The following is a 17,261-nucleotide window of genomic DNA, read 5'->3' as shown; positions in this document are numbered from 1 at the left end:
TAATTCCTTCGACATCATGGCTTGGTTTTTGCTCTGACATGCACTGTCAACTGTGGGACCTTATTTAGACAGGTGTGTGCCTTTACAAATCATGTCCAATCAATTGAATTTACCACAGGTGGACTCCAATAAAGTTGTAGAAACATCAAGGTTGATCAATGGAAACAGGATGCACCGGAGCTCAATTGAGTCTGAATACTTATGTAAATAAGGTATAAGTTAAAAAAAACATTTTAAAATAAATATTAGCAAAAATGTCTAAAACCTGTTTTCGCTTTGTCATTATGGGGTATTGTGAGTAGAATGATGAGGGGAAAAATATAATCAATTTTTGAATTACCATAACAAATGTGGAAAAAAGGAAGGGGTCTGAATACTTTCCGAATGCACTGTATAACACATATACAGTATGGCCCTCCAGATCTCGTTGAAGACTGAATGCAGCAGCTGGGCCAAAATTTGTTTGACACCCCTTGTGTAGAAAGTAGTTATTCAACTTATCACTAGTCTTAGTGGAAAATGTTTTGGTAATGTTGTTTTAGCTCCCACCTTGATGCTGATGTGTACTTTGTGAGTCTTCTCTCCTGCTTCCCTGAGTCCGTTGGTGATGCAGAGAGTCCTCAGTGTCCCCTCCTGCTCCTTCTCGGTGTCGTTTGCACTTTCACCTATGCCAAACTTCGTCTCCAGCCAGTCTGTCAGGATCCTGCAATAAGAGCACAGAGAACACACTCAATAAACACACGTGTCATCAGAGGTAAGAAGCACTTGGAAAGCATGAGTGACTAGCTGGTGAAAATAAGTGGAGAGAAAATCAAATGTATTTATAAAGCCCTTTTAACATCGGCAGATGCTTATACAGAAACCCAGCCTAAAACTCCAAAGAGCAAGCAATGCAGGTGTAGAAGCACAGTGGCTAGGAAAAACTCACTAGAAAAGGCAGGAACCAAGGAAAAAACCTAGGAAGGGAACTAAGCTCTGAGGGGTGGTCAGTCCTCCTCTGGCTGTGCCGGGTGGCCCATTGCATTCGGATAAAAATATACAAGAGGCTGCCCCGTTTGAACATACAGTACATATGAACATTCACCAAGTTCTGCAAGATGGACTTTGATGCACCTTGTGGTTATTAGCAGTATTCTATCAAAAAAAGAAATGTAATAAAGAAGTGTTTGTGTGAAAAAGAAATAGCTAATTCTGAATTCAGTCCTCACTGGGAAAGCTAAGATTCAGCTGACTTTTCTGCCTCTTCGGGCAAATTATTAAAGATCTTAATTGGAACACTTTTCATAAACTCTCGCGATTGATTCAGAATTTTATTCACAAAAAGGTCTAATGATTTTCGCGATAGACACCATTGGAAAATTTGAGCCTGTGATCTTTACCACTGGCAGAGATGAGAGCAAGACAATCTGATTTTGATGATGTTGCCTCTCCCATGACTCTGGATGTGTTCTACAGATCTGTTGTGGATTCCACCAAGAGCTGGGATGAGTCCCATGACATCATGAAAGAGCATTACAGCAAACTGGTTGATAAGAGAGATCCATTGTATGTGGTTATCTTTGGAAAGGTGAAAAGCTGAATGAGTTTCAGGACAGAAAGAGGCACTCTGAAAGCATGAGACCAGCTGGTGAAAATGGTCAGGTGTGTAGAGAATGGTGGTCCATGCATCCAGTGCCACTTTTAGAAGAAAGAAAGTCTGTTTCTTCTTGAGGTCTCACAGGCTGCTCCTTATCATGGAGCAGATGCAGATCAGGAACCACAGGATGGAAGCTTAGCTGCGGAGGCTTCAGAGGCAGCTGTCCATCAAACTAAAATCACTATACAGTATTTAGCAGAGCCGGCAAATACATGACACTCTTGGACACAGTCATCAAAGTACTGGTGAGAGTACTTGTATGCTGCACTGTGAGAGGGTGTGTGGAATTCAATGGCAATTACATCTGCCACACTGCTTTAGATCTCACCTGTCGGCAATGCTGGCAACACTCTCGTGGTCGCTGGGCAACAGCAGGGTGGCCTTCCAGAAGATTCTGTCAGGTGGGTTAGGAACGTTCTCAACCACCAGCGTAGGCATGTCTAGAGGAGTCCACACTGACTCACTGAAGGGGACACACATATTGTTTGATGTTGTGTTTAATGTCATTGTGAGAGAGTTTGAGAAGTACACAACTGAGAGAAGAACTACAATGACGTAAGAGCAGGGGTGACAGCTTACTTCAACAGCTGCTGGTAGTAGAAGTGGACTCGCATCTGATGGATTGCTTCTTGTCTCATCTTTAGCAACCTGGGGACATTACAGAAGAGTCAGAGGTGTGTAAGAGAGCGAAGAGGGAAAAAAAAGAGAGAGAAAGAAGGACAGAGAGAAGAGGGAGGCGAGGGCCAGAGCAGGGCAGGGTAGCTCCAGTACCTGGTGCTGGACAGGGCCATGTAGCCGGCATTGCCCAGGTTGACCATGCCCCTGGCCAGACAGTCCATAGAGGGCTGGGAGGGGGCACTGGGAGCCAGGGCTTTGAGCTTGTAGCGGGGGTCCACACAGCAGGGGGCGGCAGGGAAGCCCCGCATCTGTCTCTTTAGCTGCCTGCGTACCGCCACCACGTCGCGCCACCTGACGGAGAGAAAGAAATAGGGAGAGAGGGGGTGAGAGGGAAGCTTACATGTCTTTTTGTTGTGTAAAACCTTTTGTGGAAAGTACTAAGCAGCGCACAGATCCCTCGCGCACTCAACTTCGGCGAGATATGTCGAGTTTCCTTGTAGGCCTATTCGCCGGGGAAACTGTGAAGCCAGCTGTATAGTCTATTGGCTGCAAAACAATGTGTCTGTTTGCAGCTTTTCATTAAAATCAGGCATAGCTCTTCTATATATGGCCTAAAATAAATGTGTTCATACGGGCAGAATATTATATATAGGCTATAGCATACCCAATTTTGATCCGTTAGGAAAATAGAACATTTCATGTCCCAAAAAATGAGCTTGTAAAAGGCCGACATTTGGAAGTTTCAATATGACTTTAGAAACGTTGTGATTTTAGAGACACAAAGTAACAGTAGCCTATGATTAAAGGGTTAGGCTATACATCATCATTATTCCCATCATTCTAATTTCATCAAGTCACAATTATCAACTTTGGTATTATCATCAGTCAGCAGGCTTTCCGAGCGAGGAGAGAGACATGGGTAGGCCTACCAACGGAAAACGTCTGAAAATGGATTATGAAATTCTAAAATAGGCTGGAACAGTGGAAGGCTGGCATCGAATATTTTCGGCGAATCTTGGCGCTAACCACCCCACCGTTGGAAGTTCATCGAGGCATTGCAACAACAGCTGCAGAGGTGAAATGAGAAGGGAGCAGCAACTTGCTGTCATTCTGCCACCTACTACAAGCAACAGAAGGAACTGAAGCTACTGGGTTCAGAAGTACACCATGACTGAACGGCTGGTGTCTTACCTGAAGACTCAAGCTGAAAAAAATTTGCGCCTAGCCTTCGTGACACATCCATTTCAACCCTTTCAATGACTCCAAAATTAACATTAAGCACATTCTTGGACGATTTGTTCTGAACTTATTTTTATGGCGCTGGATTGTCATGTAGCCTACTCTTATTTTATATATTTTTTTGTTATTTAGAAATATATGGTTTTAGGCATACTTATTATTGCCCCATAATATTTTGTATTATAGTGAATGATTGGTGTAAAACCTAGATAAAAATGAAAATCTATATTTTTTTATTCAAATACATTGTAGAAAATAGATATGGGCTATTTCTAGCCTTCAGCCTTTATATGACGTATGAACAAATGTATATACAATATTCAGGCCACTACTGAACCAAGTTCTGTAGGCTTATGTGCTTCACAGCTTCCCCGGATACTCAACGTATTGTAGCCTCACGAGGACGAAAGAGTAGCGGAGGAAGGAGTTCGCGTTTTCTGCAGTGTTCACGGTAAAATATTCCGCTTTATGGCGGTGCTTCGAGAGAAGGAGCCAACACCCAACAGAGAGGGCAGGCTTTGAAAAGCAAACATGAGCCTTGAAACTAAAACAGCAAGGACCAGAGTTGGAGAACCTTGATAAAGGGTCTCCACGATGTCTGGTGGCCCAACTGTCAACCTAAGCAGTCATAGTTGTCATTCAAATGCCTTGGTTGTACCTCTTAATGTACTTCTGTATACGCTGTAGCTCCGCCTCCAGGATGTCTTCCACCATGAGGAATATCTCTTTATCCAGGGTCTCCTCCACCAGGAAGCTGCACACCTCCTCAGAACAGCGCGCCACACATGCTGCCTCCTCCTCTATGGCTAACCTGACACACAGATATTGTTACTGAAAATGACTAATGTCTGGTGGCTATTGCACGTCGGCAAAAACAACAGAGGCTCGACAGTACTGCACAGGTGTATATACACAAGGGAGAGACAGCACCATGAACATGGGGCTTGTGGTGGATATGGAATCAGGAATGTGAGTTTTGAGTGTAGAAGGGCAGCTCACTGGATCTCGGAGGCGGCAGTCTCCTGGATACACTCGGTCAAGACCTCTTGGCTTATCTCAGAACAGAGAGAGTCACTAAACTGGGCCAGGAAGACTTCGTGCTCCTGCTTTCTCCTGCCAAGGAAAAGAGGGAGAGACACAGATAATGAGTTGGAAGACATTGGACTAGAAGTTGGATGTGGAGTTACATGTTAACAGGTGAAAACTTGGACTAAGTGATTTGTTAAACTTCTGCTTCCAATGTATGGTTAAGAAAGCGAGAGATTAATAACATAATATATACCATTTTGATCCAAAACGACTTACAGTCACGCGTGCATACATTTTGCGTATGGGTTTGCAGCTAGGGTTAGGATTGAGATCAAGGTGTTTCAGAGTCTCTGACCAACCTGGCTTCCTCTATCCTGCGTTTTTCCTCGGCGAGTCTCTGTCGCTCTGCTTGGACCTCGGCTGTGGACACCTCCCAAAGCATCTGCTCCACCACCTCGCTCACCACCGCCTCCATGTGGACACTGCTCGCACTGCAGCGAGACAGAAAAACAAGGCATTGGGTATCAACGTGAAAGGGGATGTTCAATGCTACTCCTGATGTACCACAGTGTATGCAATCTTAAGTCAGTCTTAAACAAACAAGCAATAATATAGCACTCACCTAAGAGCGGCTGCAGCGTAGTCGGCCCCAGCGCTGGCAACCTCCTGCACCACCGCCTCCAGCACCTCCTCTACCACACACTCCAGTTCTGCCAGGATGTCCTACGGCAGTAGGATGGACAGAAAACATGAGTCATACGTACAGGGGGACACATCTCCTACCCTTCAGCTGACTTTCATACACATCTAGAGGCAGAGCCTAGAGCTATGACCAAAAAGAAAGCAGCAACGACCTAACAACAGTCTTAACCCACAATTTTTTAAATTGAACTAGGCAAGTCAGTTAAGAACAAATTGTTATTTACAATGATGGCCTACCCCGGCCAAATCCTAAAGACACTGGGCCAATTGTGCACCGCCCTATGGGACTCCCAATCATGGCCGGATGCGATACAGCCCAGGTTCAACCCAGGGTCTGTAGTGATGCCTCTAGCACGAGATGCAGCGCCTTGACCACAGCGCCAATCGGGAGCCCATTTGGGAAACACTACCACTAAGGCAAGCTAGCATCAACCCACTAGGGGTTTCTCGCTCTCTCACCTCGTCAGAGTAGATTGGCTCAGGTTTTGGCGGGGGCGAGGGGGGTCTGACAGGCTGGGTCTGGGCAACATCAATGGGCTGGAACAGTTGCTGTTGGAGATCTGCTGCAGGGTGGACCTGGACAGTGAGTTGGGCGGGCTCTGGTTCCCCTGTCTCATCTGTGCCCTGCAATGGCTGGGCAGGCTCGGTGGCAGTGGCAAGGCCGGGGTACGGTGGTGGAAGATCCCCGAAGAGTCGTGGCTCTGCCAGCAGCATGACAGGTTTGTTCTGCGGCTGGAGCTCAACCGCCGGCTGGGCCTTGACTTCTGGCCTCTGCAGGGTGAAGGCTGGCACTGGGAAGAGTCAAAATATTTTTTATTTTATTATTTAGTCTCAGTCAGAATGAGAAAGATTACAACACAGCAGCAATTGTAAAGAACATGGACACCCCTCGTACCTGTGACATTGAATCATTAGCTCAAGACTACCAATACAAACTATTGAACATTTTCACATTTTAAGGGTAGCAACAACGGTAGACAACTCTAGACACCATGACAGGCTAAATAAACAATGTCAGTAAGGGCCGTCTTGAACATCAATCTACGGGCACAGCGGCTCTACAGGCCTCTAAAGTTTAGCCATCTTGAACTGCAATGGCTCCCATACCCGTTACAGCCACCGGGCTGCTCCTGAAGAGTGTGGGTTCTGCCAGCGGACCCTCCCCCCAGTACTTGTTGTGGGCGTCGAAGCTGCAGACGGGGGCATGTTGGGGCGGGTTGGGCAGTGGTCCTCCGTTTACCACCTCCCCAATTAGCACAGCCCTCTTGGCCATGATGACATCTGACTTCACTTGGGGTAGGTTCAGGTCTGGCTCCTGCCAGGCCGTGCGGCTCAGTTCCACCAAGCTGTGGGGTCAGGAGGTTAGAGGACATCAGAGAAGGAAGTCTGTTGCTTGATGACAACAATTACCCAGTGAAACATTGAAAAGTGACTATAGTGATTCATCTTTTTATTTTTATTTTTTGTACGAATACTTTAAGGGGCAATTACCCGTAGCTACATCCATTGTACACATTGATTCTTGAAGAATATAACTTGCCTCATGAGCTTAGTTCAACTGTCGTAACCCACCAAAACGCACACCATCAGAAACTCTGCGTTTTATATTGGAAGTCAAGTGTTTTTTTGCTTCAATAGGAGTGGTCACGGGCATGCAACTATGGTTTCCGTTAACACCAAATACAGTTGTGCAACACATTTGGCAGAAAATAGCTTCATTTTCTTGAGAAAAGTGAAACGCTATTTGTCAAGCAGCCATACGTACGTAAATTAGCTTACAAAGACAATGAATGGAAATCCTATTTGTAATGTTTATCATAGAAAAAAATGTAGCCAGCTACATTTCCTTATGTTTTGCTTGAAGTTAATCTTGCATTTTACCAGCTAAAAATACACAGAGAAAAGTTGATACAAAGTCAGAGAGCCTTCCGTTCGTGAATGTGGGAATGACGACGAGTGGAGAAGAGCAACTGAAGCACAAAATTTGTCTGAAGCAATCAGAAATTACAATAAGAAGCATTTTAAATCTGTGTTTACACCAATGTTTGTAAACAACATAAATGTAAACAAACACTATATTAGGAAGGCCCTAAAAATTGTCAAAGAGCCACATTAGTCATTGACTGTTCTCTCTGCTACCGCACGGCAAGCGGTACCGGAGAGCCGAGTCTAGGTCCAAGAGGCTTCTAAACAGCTTCTACCCCCAAGCCATAAGACTCCTCAACACCTAATCAAATGGCTACACGGACTATTTGCATTGCCCCCCCCCCCCATTCTCCCCCTCTTTTACACCGCTGCTACTCTCTGTTGTTATCATCTATACATAGTCACTTTAATAACTCTACCTACATGTACATACTACCTCAACTAACCGGTGCCCCCGCACATTGACTCTGTACCGGTGCCCCCTTGTATAATATAGTCTCACTATTGTTATTTTACTGCTGCTCTTTAATTTCTTGTTACTTTAATTTCTTATCCGTAGTTTTTAAAACTGCATTGTTGGGTTAGGGGCTCGTAAGTAAGCATTTCACTGTAAGGTTTACAGCTGTTGTATTCGGAGCATGTGACTAATACAATTTCATATAGACTCAAAACATGGTTAAAACTATACATTTTATTTCATGGATGATATACATTTCAGCATTTTCGCAAAACAGGGGCGCGAGGTACTCTTTTATTGTTTCTACTGCTTATTTCCGCTTTAAAAACATTGTCCCTCTGGGCTCTTTACTGTTGTGAAGATGTTACATTTCAAGCGATACATGGAGGTGCAACCTGAACATCAAATAAGAAACGTTATTTTTTGTTTTCTGTATGCTACAGGTTTTATTTCTTCTCTCCAGTAAATATGTTGGGTGCATATATTGTTTTAGACAGGTACTGGTACTGACCCGCCACTAACGTTGAGGCCGAATTGCTGGATGAAGTCTGTGGCCTCAGCGTCGTCTTCGAACATGAGCATGCGCACCAGATCCTCCAGGGGGAAGATGGTGGACCTCTGAGAGCCCGCTGTGTGGGCGTTATTCAGGGTCCTCAGGGCCTTGCCCCTCACCTACACACACACAGGAATGCATACAAACACATAGGCACAAACACACAAACGTCCATCAATTCCCAAGGGACAACCAGTTGGGATGTGACCCTCATTTACTACAGGTTCAACATCCTACTACTTTTCAAAGCTAACTACAGACCCACTAAAAATCACATGGAGGAGGAATGTTACTAGGGTAAGTGACTTTTATTGCTGACCTGGTTGAAGTATCTGTGCAATAGGCAGCCCGCCAGGTAGGAGGCAGACTTCACCAGCTTGAAGAAGCGTACGAAGTTGTTGCTGTTGAGAGCTGCGAATGCCTGCACGGCAAATTTCACCTCTGGAGAGTTGCGCACCTCGTCCCTGAACTGCTGCACCTCACTGTGTGGACCACAACAAAAGAGAGCATCCTCTCAGTCAGAGTGGAGGATAAGGGCGGTGTTTGAAACAGTAAAACAAAGACAAGCTTACAGTTCACCAGTAGTATGTTTCCAAATGGAGAATAACTAGGGTAATGTCACAGTCGTAAGAACAAAACAGAAGAAAATGGTCTGTAACGAAGGGAGACTGGGAGGTAAAACTGGCCAATAAGAGACACTTATTACCTTTTCCGTGACCAAATATTTTGCTACAGTGTACCCTAATAAACACGACCCAATCGTTGGTGAGTGACTCACCGGAGGACGTCCCCAACGTCTAGTTTGAGAAGCACGTTGTACTGGCGAAACTCAGCCTCCTGGGGGCAGTAGACACCCCTGGTGGACAGGTCCTGGTACATCTCCTTCAGGCTCTGCAGGCACTTGGTCATGTTCTCGTTGTTGATCTTGGCGTCGAACGTCATCATGTGCTCCTGGCACAGGTGGTGGGCACAGTGCACATGGAAGCGGGTGCACTTCTCGATCAGCGACACTGTCAGCGGGTCGCACAGGTGCTGCTGGGTGATGTCCTGGGAGGAGAGGAATAGAGTTAGCATAACTCCAACGGACAAAGCCCCTCAGACCACAGCAATGTGTTATGAACACTTTTTCATTAGCTTATTTTTTTAATTATTATTTCCTGCTCTCAGCTACTAAGCATTTCTTAGCACTTTCCCATTCCTTTAACTTGCCTAGTTAAATAAAAATATATATAAATTGTGACACCGATAATAAACCATAAAAAAAACAGTACCAGCTAGCTAGCTAGCTAACCAACAGTAGCTATGTGTACCTTACGGATGCCGCGGGTCCTGTTCCACACAAAGTCGTACCAGTCGCGGTAGTTGTCGTGGCCCTGGTCCATGATCTGGGTGACGAGGTAGTCCATGGTCATGCTAAGCACGGGGAGGGGCCGCAGCTCGTAGGGGAGGGGCTCCTCCTGGTCCGCCGACGACCTGCTGTACTCCTTGATGGCCGCCACGTGGTCCACCTGGACAGGAAGTGGTTACGTCTCATTATAAAATGTATAAACAAGGTTGATATCCTTTAACTGAGACGTTTGGACAGGAGTATATCCCACTCACAATGTCAAGCACTTGGAGTTTGAGGACATATCTAGATAAATAGCACACATATCAAAATCATCATTATTATGATTATCATATGCCATTAAGTGGAACATTCTATTGATGACAGGGTGGTGTACTTTACACAACAGTAGCACAGGTGCAGTATACTTGCAAAATGTGTGCCTGAGAGAATTTGTGTGACTTGAAACAGGGATAGAAGAAATGGCTTTACCCTCTCAGTGTCTGGGACGACCTCAAAGCAACTGAGCTGGTTGCGTGTCTCCCTCATGTAGCGCTCCTTCTCGGGGCACATGTCTGGGCATGTCCCCACAAAGAAAGACAGCTCCAGGTCTGTCCGTTTGGGCCGCCCTGCACATTGAACAACAGAACCAGTCAGCCTCTACAGACCAGATTTTTATTTAATGTTAATTATTATTACTTTCATTTCTTCGTTGTTGTTATGCCAACAGTCAAAGAAATCGACATTCAGCTCTTTCTTTCATGTCAACTAATGGCTTCATACAAGAAATGCAGGAAAGTCAATTCAGAAGTGCGTGGCCAGTTCCAGGACTGTCAGACTGACAGCTCTACTATACCTACCAGCTCGCAAGATCTTGTCCCTCTGCTCCAGGAAGCGGTACTTCTCCTCGGCTGTCTCAGCCAGCTGGCCAATCAGGTGGAGGAGGGAGGAGGGCACGGGGCGCTCAGAGCTCTGGCCCTCGGAGCTGCTGTCCTGCTGGGGCTCGCTTTCAAACTGCAGGGACTTGGCTATGGACGGCTTCTTCACTGGGGAGCTGAGAAGCAAAGTGTCTTTTTTTATATCGGACTTCACACCCTGATGTGTTTAGAGATGAACTCTAGTCACCCACGGCTAGCTAACACCCACAGTTATCCCCCAGTTAATAAGCCTTGAAAGTATCTATTATCTTTACAGTATAAGTCGTATGTTTCCACAAGCATTTCGGGTTAAAAAAGCACTTCACAGAAACAGGAAGTCTGGCCCAGCTAGCTGTGAGGGGGAGCCAAGGTTACCTCCTGCTGAGGTTGACAGTGCTGCTGAGGGCAGGGGCTCTGGGGAGTGGCTTCCTCAGTGGAGAGGAGGACTGGAAGCCCCCCAGACTGGTGTCTGAAACCTGGTTGTCCCTGTCCCTTTCTTCCTCCTCTCCCTCTGGGGCTCGATCGCCTTTCTTCCCCGGGCCTGACACAAACACATAAGGAGCAATACACACGAGCGCGCACACACACAATCAATTTCTAAAGACAGAATGGCTTCAATCAAGGTGCATGGAAATACAGGGGCAGCTGATCAAGAGCTTGACAGTGGGCTACTTGTCTGTCAGATGATTTCCCTTAGATAAGCCTATTAATTGCATACTTAACTAGTAACAGTAATTTGGTCTGCATTGTCTGTCTTAACTCTGCAAAATAGGAGGATGCGGCCACAAGGACTTACTGTGTTTCTTCCTCTGCCAGAAGATAACAATTTCCTGTCTGTGCAGCATTTTACCCTTCTTCTTTGCCTTTGCTGCTGATGCCTGAAAGGTATCACAGACGTTTGAAAAAAAATAAAAAATAATTCTCAGTTAAATTCGGCACAATCATATACCATGTAACGGAACTGAGAATCCAGAAAAGCATGTCAAGTCTCTTCTGTTGTCTGTAGAGTGGTACTCACGTGGTCTTGGAAGTGGACGATAGCCAGGTTCTTATGGGGTCGGCAGTAGACCCGGCAGACTTTCCCGAAGCGGCCAAAGTGCTTTTCTATGACGTTCTTTTTGTTGAGGTTGAGTGGGATGCTCTTGCACTGGAGGATAGTGGCGTCGTTGGGGGACATGCCCCCCAGGCTGTCCGTGCTCTCGCTGCGCTGCCTTCTCCTAGCTGGGGTCTTGGTCTCAGCGCCTGGGTCGGGGGCTTCCACCGAACCTGGAGGGAAAGGTGAGAAGAAAATCAGCATGACAAAATCTGTGATACAAACTAAACATTTTGTTGGTACATTTTGGTTCACAGCAAGTAATAGTGTTTTACTTCATTTTCAAGATGAGGACTTACCAGTCGCCTCTGCTTTCTCCAGAACCTCTCTGGTGGGGGCCTGAGCACTGGGAGGAGTAGCGGGTCTGAGACTGATGGGAGCTTGTGTGTCTGCTCTCTCCCCCTCCCCCCATCCTGGAGGCTGCTGCTCCTCCTTCACAGGGTCCCTCCTCACTGAGTTGGCTGTGGATTTCATAATGCCACTCATTGCCCTGGAGAAGAGTCCACCCACGGGGCCGCGGGAGGACCTCAGGAGAGGCCGTTTGGAGGGGTGTCTGGGTAAGTCAGCTCTGGCTTCAGCTTGGGCGTCCTCTGATTGGGCAGGCTTCCTTGAAGCGGCTTTGGGACTCACTGGCTCCTCCTTCCGCTTAGTTCCTTTTCCAAGTCTCCCCAACACGGTCACTTCCCTGGTGCTCTCATTATCGCCAACTTTCTCCTCGGCTTGGGCCTCGGTTTTGAGGTCTCCGAATGTAGAAGTCTGGCCGAAGCCGACTCCTCCAAACAGGGACATTGGGGGCGCGGGCTGGGACTGGAGGACTTTGGTAGAGAAGCTGAAGGAGGAGGGGCTGCTGGGGACCGGAGCTGGTTGGGGGGCAGCGGTGCTGGAGCTGGAGTTAGTGCTGGAGAGAGCGGATGGCTGGGAGAATGTGAACTGCAGGCTCCTTCCAGAGCCTATGCTGAGAGGGTCTTTCTGGGCCAGGCTGGTAGTGGCAATGGAAGCGGAGATGGAGGGGGCCACCGCCGGCTGGGAGAAGCTGAAGCCAAGCGGGCCACTCTTGGCTCCGGTCAGGAGAGAGAAGCCTGAGCTGGCTGGTCCACTGCTGTCCTTGGTGCTGAAAGAGGGCTGGGTGGTGGTGGTGCCACCGAAGGGCTGCTCGGATGCAGAGGCGGGCTGGGGGTTAGCCGGCTCTGGGCTGGCACTGAAGATGGGCTTAAACAGCACCTCGTTGGACGGCTTGAAGCTGAATTCTGACGTGCTGAAGCCTCCACTCTGGACAACGCTCTGAGCTGTAGCAAAGGAGGTGGTCGTAGCGCTGGGTGGCGGCTGGCCAAAGGGCGACTGGCCAAAACTCAAAGACTGTGCCGACCCTGCGGTGGTGGTAGTTGTGGGGACAGAGGAAGCTTGGGAGATCCCAGAGGAGAGGCCGAATGCCGGGGCCTGCTGATGCCCGTATGCAGGTGGCTGCCCAAAGGCAGCGCTCTGTCCAAAAGCAGGCATCTGTCCAAACCCAGAACTCTGAATCTGTCCGGTGGCCTGACCATACGATGGCGGGGGAGCACCACTAAACCCAGAGCTACCCTGCCCCAATGAGGACTGACCGAAGGCTGGAGGCTGACTTATTGAAGAGAATGTCGAGGTCTGCCCTGACGCCTGACCTAGTCCTCCACTTTGCCCAAAAACAGAGTCTTGTCCAAGCGAAGGCGTCTGCCCAAATGCCGGAGACTGACCAAAGACTGAAGGCTGACTGAAGGCAGACGGTTGCCCGAATGTTGCAGTTTGCCTAAATGCTACATTCTGTGGAGGGTTGGTAGAACCCTCCTGTCTGAAGGCCTGGAACATGCCACCAGTCTTGTTAGTGTTGCTGGGTGCCTGGAAAGCTCCTCCCTGCTGTCTCCCAAACAGACTATTGGGATTCATGGTGGAAATGTCAGAATAGTCTCAATTGTACTCAACGGCAGTCACTTATTCACTTGAACTCACATAAGCCGTTCTAGAGTCCAGGTTGCTGCAATGCATGTTGAGGAGTGTGTGTTCCTACATTTGAAGTGTCTTCAGTGAAGCATCATTGAGCCTGAAAACAAGCAAAGTAAACATTAGCATGTTGATGTTATATAGCTAACTTAACATGTTTTCTAACGTGGTTTATGGAAACGTATTCATGTTATCATTTTTTTTTTTACTAATTATGTACACGTAATTCAGCTTCAAAGACTACGTAAACACTTTAATGGCGTACTTTACATGTAACTAGCTAGTTCGTTAACATGTTGTGACTTGGAAAATGTTAGCTAGCTCACGTTAGTTCCATCATGTAAACCTAGCTAGCTAACGTTTAGTTTGTTAACGCGCTAGCGAATTTACAAGACGTGCTACTTGAAAATTAAGGACGTCTTTAATAACGCTAAAACGTTCGGTTGCTTTTTATAATACAGACGGACTTGGATTGTTAGATTGTTAGATTGTTTCAAACTAGATAGCTAGTGACCTACTTTTTCAGTATTCCCCTACGCTCATCAATTTGAATAGAAACTTGCTGACATCCGGTTCCGGTCCAACCTATTTAGGCTCCCAGATTCTACATTCCACCCCGGGAAGGATCCGCAAGAGAATAATGCTAGCTGAAATGTTCATTGTTTGTTTGTAGCAATATGATATTTTGTCATATAATAATATATTGGATTTGTATCATTACAGCAGCTCTAGATGACCTTGTTGTAGAATAGTACATATTTGTATTCATAATCTAAAATAAGAATGCCTTCAACAACTGGAACGACTGAGTCACCTTGATTGAACCAACGAGCATTCGCCGGCTAACAACACGCTAGTTACCTAGGATACCTGTTTCTTGTATGTAGACATTCGTAATATTTACGACTACCTGATAAAAATTTCCTTCAGAGTTTTTGTAACATTAGTGACTGGCGTTTTCAAATGGGTGTAGTTCTACGGAATCTTCAGAACGTGGTGCCGTTGCGACGCGCGAGGCTACGGAAGGATGTGGAGACGTTGAGACACATATTAGGCATCCAAAAATTTGATTTGGGAGTCATTTGCGTGGACAACCGCAAAATTCAACGCATCAATAACATTTATAGGAAAAAAAATATGCCCACTGATGTCCTCTCATTTCCATTCTATGAGGTTGGTATCTAAGTTGCCTTCCCAGCATTCATCTGCCCCTGTCAAGAGGTCTGGGATTTCATGGCACGGGTGTTAATGCACCACAGGTTCAAGATGCAGTGGTGGGATGGTCTCTAGCCTCTGGAAGTGTTACCCTGTTCGCTATGTGAACATTTGGAAATTGAATTTAGGTAAAGAAACGGTGATCAATGTTTGTTTTGTTTTTAAAGGAGCTGAGGCCTGGGAAGCTGCCGTGCCCCATTTACAGAGATGAACTGAACCTTGGAGACATTTTCTTGGGGGTTGAATACCTGATGAAACAGTGCCAGCAGCAGTCTCAGGATCTTCATGGAATTCTCACAGTGAGCAAGCTACTAGTAAAACAGCCACACAATGCATGCACAACATTTATTTTATTTAACTAGGCAAGTCAAGAACAAATATTTATTTACAATGACAACCTACAACACAGTAATATCATGCAACAGACATTAAGTCACATTTTCAAACGAAGCCAGGGTCTTTTTGGCGGGAGCTTAAGAGTGAGGCGGGGTGGCCCACCTTGCCTTTTAGAATGGTGAAATACTGTGTGATTAACAGTTTGTCCTGTGACTATCGTGATAATCATTCACATGCAAAAGTATAACGTTTCTAGTGAAATACTTGCCAGCACACACTAAATATGGTTCTGGGTCCCAAGATTGACAGACATTTGTTTTTATTACACTAAACACTAGTAGTTGCATTAGTGCTTGTTCATTTTACTTTTTTTTTGTCCCCCTTCTCCTTGCTCAGTCAGTCACTGCTCATGGAATCTGTCATTTGTTGGGTTACAGACATGAAACTGAGGAGGAGTGGAAAGAGGTATGGATGATAAAAGTGCAATGGCTAGGTCCCACATTTTTTCAATTAAAGATTTCCTTTTAACAGTTGTATATCTGTGCTCCCAGATGCTGCAGAAGGAAAGCTACATACTTAATGAGTTCAACAGATTCACTGGCAGACAGCTGGTGCCTCTGACCAAGAAGTGTAGCCAAGATGGGTGACCACCAAGAAGAACCACCTGCAATGGAAGGCCTTTGAAACCAATGGACTTAGCTTTGGATGGATTTGGAAACTTGCAAAGATGACTCCTTGATCATGAATAAACTGCCCATTTCCAAGTGATAGCTACAGACTGTGTCAGCCTTCATGTGATTGCTGAGCTTTTACCTATGGAGCTAGACAGGCTACTCTTTTTTTACAATCAAACTGCACTACTCATGACTTGACATTGATGACAATTAAAAGCATCCAAAACCATTGTTTAAATTCATTTTTATTTTAAAATTGATGTAGGAAGTCAAATACTGGAGCCTGAACTACAAAAAAAAAAAAAAAAAAACCTCCACTCTGCTACTCCTTTGCCTTCCACATCAGACACGCTTGTCAACCTAAAACATGTTCATTTTCACTTAATGCAAGCAGGAGACCAGTAAATAGCTAGCCAAACCCTAATCTTAGCAAAAAGTAGTCTAAAAGATGTGAATACTGGCCTGGTCAGGTGTGATGAGACATCCGAGCTGGCCATTATAAACAGACCTCTGCTAAAATAAATAGTTACATCTTATGGCCTTATTAAAAGCAAAGCCTATGCAGGATAGCTTACGCATGTAATACATGTTTCTGCATTGTCAGCGGTTTGAAGGAACACATTCTAAACAAAGTGGTTGTGCATTTCTCAAAGTAAAGCGCTTTAGAAAAAGAAACTACCGGTTCTGTACTGGGAGGCACTAGGGAACCCCTAGGAGCGTAAACTTCTAAAAATAAAAAAAAGCAAGCTACTTTATTAATGTTTAGTTTGTCAAGGTGATAAAACATGAATAAAACAGCAACAAACAGTCCATATGTAAATCATTGCAAGAAATTGAAAAAAAAAAAAAAACTCAACTCTAGAACAGAATACAAACATAAGCAGTATTGGCAAATCTATGCCACAAAATAAATATTGCACCACATGTATCCGATGCATATAGAAGAAAGTACTAACCTTAAATTAGCTTTAATTCCAGCACAGAAGAATAAATCTTGGTTTTCGATAGAGTATTAGAAATTGAGTCAACCATACAATCCATCTGACACTTTCTATCAAAGTTCTTAAATGCATGATAGTTAATATCATACGAGTGCCAAGAAACTATTTTACAAGTTATTCAACAAATCATAGAAAAGAAACAAAGTTTGGGGGCTAATCTCTCTCAGGCTTGAATAAACAAAGAACATAGTCAACTCCTATATTTTGAGTGTGCTGCATGTCTCATTTCTGAGTAGACCTGGAGAGAAGAATGTGGGCTGTATGTGTGCTGATGTCTTGCGCCTGACAGAAGCTACCTTGGTCTATTGTGTTTTGTTTTTAAAAAAGGGACAAAGTGCCTGAAGAGGGCAAAATGTGGACGGCAATCAGTAGTACTGGAGAAGGGTTCTTCTTTAACCCGACACATCTGATGGGGAACAGCTCTGTGCTGTTGGAGTGTGTTGGTTGGTGTGATTAATTGATGACAGACTGGTGGCTCAGAGGGGCTGCAGGACGGTCCTCCCTGCCTCTGAGGCTCCTCCACTGGCCCCGGTTCTCTCCAGCTCAGAAAGCTCCTCAAAAACATCC

The 17,261-nt window shown here is 45.6% G+C and overlaps 3 protein-coding genes across 8 annotated transcripts in view; 1 reads left to right on the top strand and 2 right to left on the bottom strand.

Annotated features, from left to right (window-relative positions):
- mcm3ap (minichromosome maintenance complex component 3 associated protein) overlaps window positions 1-14,088 on the bottom strand; it is a 25,384-nt gene extending 11,296 nt beyond the window's left edge. For 2 of the 5 annotated variants that reach the window (XM_020461432.2, XM_020461435.2), the window contains exons 1-21: window positions 13,987-14,088; window positions 11,797-13,568; window positions 11,423-11,670; window positions 11,201-11,282; window positions 10,780-10,945; window positions 10,348-10,541; window positions 9,980-10,116; window positions 9,471-9,668; window positions 8,939-9,207; window positions 8,480-8,642; window positions 8,119-8,279; window positions 6,332-6,570; window positions 5,684-6,015; window positions 5,145-5,245; window positions 4,882-5,013; window positions 4,493-4,606; window positions 4,152-4,304; window positions 2,408-2,605; window positions 2,216-2,284; window positions 1,965-2,099; window positions 550-703 (exon numbers count right to left, since the gene is read on the bottom strand). In XM_020461432.2, the coding sequence (XP_020317021.1) occupies window positions 550-703; window positions 1,965-2,099; window positions 2,216-2,284; window positions 2,408-2,605; window positions 4,152-4,304; window positions 4,493-4,606; window positions 4,882-5,013; window positions 5,145-5,245; window positions 5,684-6,015; window positions 6,332-6,570; window positions 8,119-8,279; window positions 8,480-8,642; window positions 8,939-9,207; window positions 9,471-9,668; window positions 9,980-10,116; window positions 10,348-10,541; window positions 10,780-10,945; window positions 11,201-11,282; window positions 11,423-11,670; window positions 11,797-13,414 (4,863 nt within the window). In that variant the 5' untranslated portion in view covers window positions 13,415-13,568; window positions 13,987-14,088. The other 3 variants (XM_031806223.1, XM_031806224.1, XM_020461434.2) reach the window with 3 other exon arrangements.
- ybey (ybeY metalloendoribonuclease) lies at window positions 14,050-15,922 on the top strand. 2 transcript variants are annotated; one of them, XM_020461439.2, is made up of 5 exons: window positions 14,082-14,347; window positions 14,442-14,641; window positions 14,851-14,982; window positions 15,416-15,484; window positions 15,571-15,922. In XM_020461439.2, exons 2-5 carry the CDS (start codon window positions 14,606-14,608, stop codon window positions 15,664-15,666), a joined length of 333 nt encoding a protein of 110 aa, XP_020317028.1. In that variant the 5' UTR covers window positions 14,082-14,347; window positions 14,442-14,605; the 3' UTR covers window positions 15,667-15,922. The 2 variants fall into 2 exon arrangements, with proteins under 2 accessions (XP_020317027.1, XP_020317028.1); XM_020461438.2 differs by having other exon boundaries at window positions 14,050-14,641.
- The window catches only part of LOC109870802 (ubiquitin carboxyl-terminal hydrolase 37), a 29,635-nt gene continuing 28,294 nt past the window's right edge, over window positions 15,921-17,261 (bottom strand). Inside the window, exon 24 of the mRNA XM_020461436.2 lies at window positions 15,921-17,261. Within this exon, the coding sequence (XP_020317025.1) occupies window positions 17,171-17,261 (91 nt within the window). The 3' untranslated portion in view covers window positions 15,921-17,170.

The sequence above is a fragment of the Oncorhynchus kisutch genome, linkage group LG26, assembly GCF_002021735.2.
Source record: "Oncorhynchus kisutch isolate 150728-3 linkage group LG26, Okis_V2, whole genome shotgun sequence".
NCBI classification, from domain to species: domain Eukaryota; kingdom Metazoa; phylum Chordata; class Actinopteri; order Salmoniformes; family Salmonidae; genus Oncorhynchus; species Oncorhynchus kisutch.
This window is presented reverse-complemented; position numbering and strand designations above follow the sequence as displayed.

Excerpts from the sequence above, each read along its gene's own strand:
- ybey (XM_020461438.2), top strand. The coding sequence starts at position 14,432 with ATGGGTGTAGTTCTACGGAATCTTCAGAACGTGGTGCCGTTGCGACGC. Across the intron at positions 14,642-14,850 it reads TCTCATTTCCATTCTATGAG|GAGCTGAGGCCTGGGAAGCT; the intron begins GTTGGTATCTAA and ends TTGTTTTTAAAG. Across the intron at positions 15,485-15,570 it reads CTGAGGAGGAGTGGAAAGAG|ATGCTGCAGAAGGAAAGCTA; the intron begins GTATGGATGATA and ends CTGTGCTCCCAG.